Source organism: Salvia hispanica, chromosome 6 (genome assembly GCF_023119035.1).
Source record: "Salvia hispanica cultivar TCC Black 2014 chromosome 6, UniMelb_Shisp_WGS_1.0, whole genome shotgun sequence".
Taxonomy (NCBI): Eukaryota; Viridiplantae; Streptophyta; class Magnoliopsida; order Lamiales; family Lamiaceae; genus Salvia; species Salvia hispanica.
In genome coordinates, this window is record NC_062970.1 from 46272070 (window position 1) to 46282519 (window position 10450).

At 36.6% G+C, this 10450-nt stretch overlaps 1 protein-coding gene across 2 annotated transcripts; it reads left to right on the forward strand.

The window, feature by feature from the left end:
* The first annotated feature begins 3013 nt into the window (after positions 1-3013).
* On the forward strand, positions 3014-5964 carry LOC125193679 (receptor-like protein EIX1). 2 transcript variants are annotated; one of them, XM_048091524.1, is made up of 2 exons: positions 3014-5661; positions 5773-5964. In XM_048091524.1, exon 1 carries the CDS (start codon positions 3136-3138, stop codon positions 5647-5649), a length of 2514 nt encoding a protein of 837 aa, XP_047947481.1. In that variant the 5' UTR covers positions 3014-3135; the 3' UTR covers positions 5650-5661; positions 5773-5964. The 2 variants fall into 2 exon arrangements, with proteins under 2 accessions (XP_047947481.1, XP_047947480.1); XM_048091523.1 differs by having other exon boundaries at positions 3014-5656.
* Positions 5965-10450: the final 4486 nt, after the last annotated feature.

Below are 10450 nucleotides of genomic sequence, written 5' to 3' on the forward strand. Positions count from 1 at the left end.
TTCAAAAAGAAGATTTGTTAAAAGACTCAAAATTGTCTTCATCAGTCAACAATAATACAAAAGCAAACACATACTTCACCCAACGCGCAGTAACCATTTAAAGCTCATGTTCTCAACATAGGAAGCGTAAACAAAACAGCTAAACTGAACTATTATACACACTAGTAATACAAACATCAAGGAAATCCCAAATCACATTTGCAAAAAGACTACTTTTTTTTTTTGCAAGAAATATGAGTGCAACATATATAAACAATGGGCACAACACAAATGCAGAAACCAGGCATTCCAAAACACCATAATTCAAACAAAAATCAAGCAAAAAATCAACTATCAACCAACTCCAACATCCAATTACAACATTCACATTCAAGCCGGAGCAACAAATTAACCCAAACCACGGAAGAATCAGAGCCCAAGATCGAATTTTTATGATCAATAGCAGCATAAAACGAACTGGGCAGTAAGCATTGAGCCCCTAAATCCCCCAAAACAGGAAAATAAAACAAAGAATGGCCAAAAAAGTAGCAACAAGAATGAAAAAGCAATACGTCTGACGATTTTGTTGGTGCCCTTAATGCTGTAAGAATCAAGGTCCTTTTTTCCAGGCTTCGTCTTCGCCATCCCTTTCTCTCAGCTGGGGAGCTAGATTGAGTGAATTTTTTTTGCAAAATTCAGCCAAATTATAAGAGGTGTTATTTATTTTTGCATGCGAATTTGATTCCGTTATGCAGAAATTGAGATAGAGAAGCAGAAACCCTAGAAACCGGGTTGAAAGAGAGGGGTTGGGGTGATGGAATTTGGTGGAAGAACACTGGTTGGAGTGGAGGAGTTCAGTCTGCCCAGTCCGTCCATTTCTGTTTTTTATTTTTCTAATTTATTTTCTTTTATTACTCCCTCCTAAAAATATAATCTTAATTGTAAACGAATTTTAATGAAAAATTAATAATAAAAAATGGATAAAGTAAGAAAAATAAAAAAAATAGATAAAATATACTCTCTTCGTTTTTAATTAGGAGTCACACTTTGATCGGACACGGATTTTAAGAAATTTAAAGAAAAGTTGATTGAATAATTTAATGTTAGCATTAATTAATTGTAAAATCAAGAGACTATTAGTGAATTTTGGTTGTTCCATATTTCCAATAATCTTTATAGTCGTTGTGAGAAAGAGGTGTAAAAGAGGTCTTGTACAAGACGTACGGACCATGTGTTTGGTCCGCAAGCTGCAATGGGACAAAGCTTATGTGTTCGGACAAGGTGCACAAACTATGTGCTTGGTCCACAAGCTGCACGGGCGGTGCAACACATAGTCGTGCGAAACAGAACATAACATACACTTGCGTGCTTCATTGGACAAATCCGCGAGTGTATGTTATGTTCTGTTTCAGACCGCAACTTGCTTCATTGGACATCAAGGATGTTGCATTTCTTAGCTACACTCTTGTAAGGGCTCAACATGAGCACGATCAGATTGGACCCGGTCTCGCCCGAGCCAACCAGTCCGGTTTTATTTCTCTAGCAGTATAAATCTTTTGATATATTGTATCATTTAATTATTGAATACTCTCTCACTTCGTGAAATGTTGTCTAGTTTTGTCATTTTAGTCCGTACGCGTAATATTGTCCACTTTGCTTTTTTTTTTTCTTTCCAATTTTTGGTAAATGAATCCCACTTTCCACTAACTCATTACACTCACATTTTATTATAAAACCAATATATAAATGTGATATATATTCCACTAATTTTTTCCACGCACTTTTCTTCACATTTTTTAAAACTCGTGCCAAATCAAACTTGGACAATATTTTGCGGACGGAGGGAGTAATTATTGAGAAGACCTCAAAGTCAAGTCTAAAAGTTAAATTGAAAATGACACATGAATAAGATGCTAACGTGAACTTTCAACCAATGACTAAAGACCTGAGGAAATGAGGTGGAAAATCATTCGTCATTTAAATCATGGGCCCGATTTCTTTATTACTCGCTCGTCTTTGTCCCATTTTTTTATTTCTGTCCGTCCCACAAAATTTATCTCAGTTCACTTTTTACTATTTTTGGTAGTGGATCCTTATATTCCACAAACTCATTATTACTCACATTTTATTATAAAACTAATATTTAAAAGTAGAACCCATATTCCACTAACTTTACTTACTTTTCATTACATTTCTTAAAATCCGTGCCAGGTCAAAATGAGACAATATTTGGGGGACGGAAAGAATATGAATCATATTTGAACTTTCAGTCAATGACGGACCCAGAAAGTCAAATTCGTGGGGTCGAAAAATTAAATAAATAAAATTTAAATAATTATATTTAATTTAAAAATAAAATATAAAAAACTATAAATAATTACATTAAAAATATATATTAAAATTGAAATAGTACAAATATAATATGATTTAGTTGCTTGCTATGTTCAAAACTAGGTACTATTTCAAAATATATTTATTTTAAATTTATAATATACTGTTATTTTTATTTTTTTATCATTATTATTAGTATTATTTTACTTATTTTTTGTTAACCATTTTAGTATATCATCTAATTTTATTTGTTATTCTACCAATAAAATTATTATTATTTGTATTGTAATTATATAAAAAAATAAAATAATGACTTACAATAATTAACTGTTTTATGTTTTAAATTTTAATAGGGTTAAATAAAATTAAAGAAATAGTCCAAAATAAACTATTAAAATCCCTAAAAAATAATGTGAGAAATTACTTTCTAAAAGTAAGCGCCACTCCAGTCTTCAGCAATCTTTTTCTTCAGATTATTTTTTTATCTTCTGTATTTTGTAATCTACTATCACTTCTCTTCCCTCTCTATTCATCTATTTTTTCCTTAGCCTCCCAAATTTTCTTCCCGTCGGTCTACCATGTGGTCGAAGGCGTGGGTCGGCCGACCCCACCTGGGTCCGTCGTTGCTTTCAGTACATTTATGATTATAGTTAAGCATCATTTTCTTGTTTTGTTTTTCGAATTCTTTCAAGTCATAAGCAAATTAAATTTTATTTTATGAATTGTAGTATTATTATTCTATCTTTACCTATTTAAACGGCTGCACTTGAGACAATGGAGTATCCCACATATACATTGAACTTCCATACATCAATATAAGAGAGCATGATTTCTGATAAAAGAATAGCAACCAAATTTGTTGTTGTTGTTGTTCTTCTTCTTTTCTGTGCGTTTGTTTCAGGAGATGTAGAAGTGAGATGCATGGAAAGCGAGAGAGAAGCTCTTCTAAGCTTAAAGAATGGCTTCAACGATGAGGATGGTGCGCTCTCATCGTGGCAAAGCGACGAATGCTGCGAATGGTATGGTGTTGTGTGCAGCAACACCACTCGCCATGTCATCAGCCTCGAAGTTAATGGTGTAAGATTGAAGGGTAAGATTGGCTCTTCATTGCTTGAGTTGCATCATTTAAAATATCTTGACCTCAGTTGGAATGACTTTGGAGGCATTCCAATCCCGGAATTCATTGGTTCTATGAAACAATTACAACACTTAGATCTTAGTGAATCTAACTTTTCTGGAATTGTTCCTCCTGAATTAGGGAACCTTACCAACCTGCGATCACTTGATCTCTCGTATAACTCTCTGAGAACTGAGAATCTTGATTGGCTCTCAAGACTCTCTTTGTTGTCTATACTTGATCTGAGTCAAATGGACTTGAGTCATACAAACTGTTTGCAGCAAATCCGAAGTCTTAAGTTCCTGCGTGAATTGTACTTGGCATCATGTAACATCATTGCTGTCAAGCTTTCTGTTGACTCTTCTTCTACATCTCTTTCTATACTTGGTTCTGTATTGAAATCGCTCGAAATACTCTTCTTGCCTTATAATCAACTCAATGGATCGATACCGGACTTTAGAGCATTTTCTTCATTGAGAATTTTGGATCTTTCGGGAAATAAGTTTACAGGCTCTATTCCACTAAGTATTGGCCAACTCTCCAACCTTGAATTTCTAGATCTTTCTGATAATTCTTTGCAAGGTTTAGTCTCTGAATCCCACTTCATCAAGCTTGATAAGTTAAACACACTTGACTTATCCTTGAATTCATTGATCTTGGATATTGCCCCTGATTGGAGTCCTCCTTTTCAGTTGACTCGTATACATTTAGCCAGGTGCAATGTGGGCCCATATTTTCCAAAATGGATTCGAACTCAAACGAATTTGACATACCTTGATCTCGATGGAGCCAATATAAAAGATGAAGCTCCGAGGTGGTTGTGGAGTACGTTTTCTCAATTAGAGAGCTTATCTCTAGCAGACAATCAAATAAGTGGTACAATTCCGAATCTCTCATCCACTCTCATAAGCTTTATAGATCTTAGTTACAATAAATTCTCAGGTGCTATACCATTATTACCTGCCAATGTTTACGAAATTCGGTTGAGTGGGAATATGTTTTCTGGCTCTATTTCATCCATTTGTAAAACTCATTATAGTCAGCTTGGATACCTTTTCCTCTCAAATAATCAGTTGGAAGGAGAGGTTCCTGATTGTTGGGAGAAAATGCCTGAGCTGTACACCCTCAATTTGGCTAACAATAGTTTCTCAGGTGAAATTCCAGCCTCACTAGGCAATTTACACAACCTGGCTGTTCTGCAGATGCATGGTAATAACTTATCTGGTGCATTGCCTCACAATTTGAGACTTTGCCAAAATTTGAATTTCATTGATGTTGGAGGGAACAAGTTAACAGGAGAGATCCCCACTTGGATTGGCCAGTTGTATAATATGCAATTTTTAAACTTTCGTGGAAATAATTTGCATGGCAGTATTCCTCAGGAGATATGCAATCTTACTTATATTCAAGTTCTGGATTTGTCGATAAACAACTTGTCTTCGATAATACCTGATTGCTTCGGCAATTTTACAGTCTTGGCTAGTAAGAATACTACCAATTATTTTGACCCATTACTTTTTGTTCCAATATATCCATTTAGTGCGGCTTTAAATAAGCACTATGGATATTCATCATTTGAATGGAAAGGTGGGGAGTTCGATTACTGGGATAATCTCGGGCTTCTCAAACTCGTTGATTTTTCAAGCAACAGATTGACCGGGAACCTTCCAAAATCTATTTCTGGTATGAGAGGATTAAAATCCTTGAATCTGTCAAGAAATAGTTTGATAGGAAACATAATTCCGGATATTGGTAAAATGGAGATGCTAGATTCTCTTGATCTGTCGCACAACCAACTCTCTGGCGAGATACCCACGAGTTTGGCAGAAATATACACTCTTGGTTTTCTTGATTTGTCAAACAACAAACTGTCTGGAAAAATTCCAAAGGGTACTCAACTTCAGAGCTTCAATGAATGGTCTTATGCCGTGAACGATGGACTCTGTGGTGACCCTCTCCCAAAGTGCCCTGGAGATAGCTTGAAGCCACCCCCCTCTAGTCCGGTGGAAAACATGAAGGAGAAAGACAGCAGCAACTTCTCATTTATGGCAGAAGTTGGCATATCAATGGCGTTTGGTTTTATCTTTGGATTTTGGGGAGTTGTTGGTTCATTCATACTGAAAAAGTCATGGAGAATTGCATTCTTCAACTCGTTGGATGCTGCTGGAGATTGGTTCTACGTCAGGATTGTTGTGTTTGTATCCAAATGGAGACAAAGCTAAACTAAAGGTAATGTAAGTACATTTCATGCGTTTAAAAACTTACTATTAGATATACACCTTACTTTCTGAAGTGCTGCAATCAAAATTTCATATTTTGGAATTTTAACATCCCTATTTTTTCAGAGTTGAATCAAGGTGAACAAGTTCATGGCTGGTGACCTTTAATTCTATGTTTATTGTGGATTTTTTCTTCTCTTTTCTGTGAATTGTGACTATGTACTTTGACTTTGTTATCTTAGTCTTTTTACTTTCATTTGTAAACTTTATATTGGAGTGTTTTTGTTTCTTTTAATAATAGATGTTTGAGTTTTTGTATATTGAGTACGATAAACACCTTGTTATATGCTCTGTTGAGATCTGATCAAGGCTCGCACACACAATAGAACAAGAAAATTAAAAGATACACCGACAATTACGTGGTTCGGTGACAAACCACCTACGTCCACGGAGAAGAAAAACAGAGCTTTATTGATCATAATTACAAGACTTTTCCCTCACTATTGAAACACTCTAAGTAAAAATAAAAAGTGTAGGAAGGGATGAAAATGAAAATAAGTGAAAAATTTTCAGGGACGGATCAGGTAGTATCACTAATTTTTTTGTGTAAATATAAAATATTAATTTGACTTTATTCTTATATTAATAATGCAAACCTTTTTAGTTGCAAACCCTAAACTACAAGTGAATAGGGCTTGCAGATTTGAGGTTTGTATAAATGCTAATTTGGGCTTCTCAAGTGACTATGGAAAGCCCAAATATTCACGAGTGCGCACGTTCAGACCGGATCCCAATCCAGTTGTAATAATTCTTAGATGGCCTCAGAATGAAGTCTATTAACTAGACTTGAACTATTAATTATCTATTTTAGACTAAAATTATTAATTAAAAATAATGCATTAATGAACTATGAGAAAATGAGTTGGAAAATTCATTCGTCTTCAAATAATTTCTATGTTAGTTGCGACTAGGACTTAGTCAAAAGTCACTTTCTTGTGTTGTCTTTCAAATTGATTTACAAGTCATCTAAGAAATTGAGAAAATGGAGCGTCCCACAAATACACTTCACTTTCATATATAATTAGAGAGAGTACGATTTCTCACAAATGAGTTTAGCATTCAAACTTATTATTGTCTTTAAACAAGAATTTTCATTATTGTGGAGTAGTGGGTTTAGGCATTAGGGTTTAATGCCATTTATAACTATCTTTGATGACTTTCTATTTACTAAAATAAGAAAATTCCGAAAATTCCAACCACGTAGCCGACTTCGAATAAATGTGTGATTTTGACTATAATGTACCTCCTTGTCATGTATTAATTCAAAATAAATTGACTTTTAGAAATCACATCTTTTCCAATAATTAATCTCGCCACATCTACTAATATTTAAGTTTTCTATGATCATTTTTTTTTCTCTTTCCCTTTGTTTTCGTTTGCGTACAGTTTTTCATGTCCAACAACAATTATTTCCCTTGTTTTGCAAGTCCAACAACAATAATAGAGATGTGTTGGGCTATTTAAAGCCCACCAACTTGAGATTCTTCAACATCCAACAATTATAGACAAAACATGATTTCTTACAAAAGAATAGCACTTCTTGTTCTTTTGTATGTGTTTGTTTCGGGAGATGCAGAAGTGAGTTTTGTGGGATAAATGGACCCCAATGGTGTTTGGGCTCAGTGAATTAAAAGCTTTGGGCTGATTTAATTCTAGGCCCAGAACTTGTGTAATGGCCCAATTGTTGGTTTGGCCCGTTACTTACCTGGGAGCACTGATTGCTGCCGCGTGGCAACTCCACGAGGATTATGCTCCTGAGCCGTTGATCTGGAGTTGTGTTTGTGTTGTGAGATAAGTCAGATGACTTCTCACATTCTGACCTAGTTGTTCACTCTCTCTCTTTCAGCCTTCGATCTCCGCCTTCTCTCTAGAATTCTCTCTCTCTCATCTCTGTTCTTCGCCGATCTTCTTCTCCGGTGACTTCTTCTCTCTGGTTCTGTGAGTGAAGAGTGTAGATCCGTCAACTCCTGTGTTGATAGATCCAGTTAGCCATTTTGAGCGGTTAAGTTCAAGTCTGGCGGTTTTAGGTGAAGATCTTCGAGCGATTCCTTGAGTGTTGAGAGACTTGTGGCCTCTAGACTTTGCGGAGGTGATTCTGACTTGTGATTGTGATCTCGTGTGAGAGGTAGCCGGTGCGAAGTAGCAATCGGTAGGCTCCTAGGGTTTTGGGGTCTGGTTTGTCTCGCTGTGCTCTCTTGTGACTCGTGGTGAAGATAGAGGAGGTTCTTGGCCCTTGTGAAGTTGCTTGTGCAACCTGAGCCAAAGTCCCGCGGTTTACTCTATCTTGTTTGTTACTTCGGGTTATAGATCCTTTAGGATCTTACTTCTTGTCTTACTAACAATCTACTTGAGTGTGCAGGACGATTACTAAGGATCTAGCTATGGAATCAGAACCGGTCAAGGCTTCTGATTAGTGTTAGGGTTTTCTTTGTAACTTGTAGCATCTATTGATTGTATAGTTCGATTGTATACATTGTATCTTGGCTTGTAACTCTGAGATTAGCCATCTCAGATCAATTGCAATAAAGAGGTCCCGGTAATTAGCGAATCCCGAGTGGTCTGATCCCTACAGTGGTATCAGAGCCACGGGGGGATCACTTGGGCGCGCCGGGTCGCAAATTAAGGAGGTGGGCTCTTCAGAGTAAAGCTCGGCCTCCGGTATAGGCCCTGAGGTAAGACGAGTATTCCTTAACGAAGGATATTCGCTCTGGTAAATTGGCTAAAACCCTTAAACTCTTACTGCTTTCTAGTTCTAGGGGTGGGTAGTTGTTGCTGGTAGTAGTCGCTTGCCGCGGCTTTAGGTTATCTGCTCTTGTTTTCTTGTATAGGTCTTCTAGGACTTACTGTTTTCCAAGGTGCTTTACTGCTTTCTTTCTTCTTCCGCTGTGGTGTGCTTTGGTGTGCTTTAAGTGTTAGCAAATTGTGTGTTCTGGATTCTTTCTTGTACTGCTTGTAAAGAGAAAATTACCTATCCACCAAGTGCTATTCCAAACTGCCTAGAGTGACCCCCTGCGCCCTCATTCATTGAGTGCTTGTGAACTGGGAAATCCTCTAGCCAGGGTGCTCGTGACAGATAGGGAGGATCTCTGTACTTGAGCTGGGTACATTCTTGAACACATTCTCTGCTAACCACCTGTGTGTGCATGCTTGTGTGTGATCTTGACTGATTACTTGCTCTTCTGTGGAGTCCTAGATTAGCAAATCCCTGCATTTCTTGTTTTCTTGGTGAGTTTTCTGTGTTTCTGTGGCTTTTAGCTCACCAAAAGTTTGGTTCTGCAGGGTTGTGTGCTGTGCCTTGAGTGTTTCTTTTCTTTTTCCTGTGTGTGTTGCCTAAAATCCTTTTGTTTTCAAAAATGGCTGCTCCAGTTGTTGGGATTACTCCCTTCAATGGTAAAAATGATTTTAGCATTTGGAAGCAAAAGACTAAGTGCATTTTAATACAGCAAAAAGTTTTCAAAGCTGTTGAAAATACTATTCCAGAAACTGAATCAGAGGAAAAGAAAGCTGAAATGAATGAGTTGGCAAGGTCAACTATTATCCTCAACCTGAGTGACTCTGTCATAAGGAAGGTTGGAACTATTGATTCTGCTTCTGAATTGTGGAAAACTCTTGAAACCTTGTATACTGAAACATCCATGTCAAGTAGGATGTATTTGTTGGAAAAACTCTTCAAATTCAAGCTTGATCTTACTAAGGACATTGATGACAATGTGGATAGGTTTCAAAAGCTTGTTCAAGACATTAAACGTGCTGGTGATAAAACCATTGATGAATATACTAGCATAGCTTTAATGAATGCTATCCCTGACTCATACAGTGATGTAAAGGCTGCTATTAAGTATGGGAGGGATTCTGCTCCCTTGAGTTGATCATTAGCTCTCTTAAGTCTAAAGAACTTGAACTTAGGGAGAATAATGAGGCTAAAACCAGTCAAAATAAAGCCCTGAATGTTAGAGGTAGATCTAGATTCAAGGGAGATAACAATGGGAAGCATAATGATAATGGGAAAAAGTCAAACAGAGGAAAGTCTAGGTCTAAGAGTAGGAATCCCAATAAGAACAACAGGAAGTGCTTTAACTGTGGTGAACTTGGTCATTATAAGAGAGAATGTACTAAGCCTAAAAAGGCAAAGTCTTATAATGAAAATGGGGATGCTCTTGCCAATTTTGCTAAGGATGATGATTCTGAAGGTGTTTGTTTTATGAATCATGACATGTTCTCTGTGAATTCTGCCTCTGCTTGCTCTTTTGCCCAAACTGACTGGTTGATTGATTCTGGATGTACCTTTCATATTTCTCCTTTCAAAAATTTGTACTCTGACTTCAAACTGGTTTCTGACTCTTTTGTCTCAATGGCAAATGATAAAAAGTGTCAAATTCTTGGGGTTGGGACTGTGTGTTTGAAATTTGAAAATGGTTTTACTTTGAAGTTGGAAAATGTGAAGTATGTCCCTGATCTTTGCTATAATCTGCTTTCATGTTCTTCTCTTGAAAAAGATGGTTTTGAGGGAAGATGGGGGCAGGGGGTTATGAAAATCTTTAAGGGGTCTTTATGTGTTTTCAAAGCTTTCAAAAAATATAACTTGTATGTGTGTTCTGCTCTGTCCCTATGTGATAATAACAGTTCTGCAAATGTGGTAAATGATTCTAAGACTTTATTATGGCACAATAGGCTTGGACACATGAGTGATAAGGGTTTGAAAATTTTGAAAAAGGATCAGCTTCTCTCCTCAAAAGATTTTAAA

Excerpts from the sequence above, each read along its gene's own strand:
- LOC125193679 (XM_048091524.1), top strand. The coding sequence starts at position 3,136 with ATGATTTCTGATAAAAGAATAGCAACCAAATTTGTTGTTGTTGTTGTT.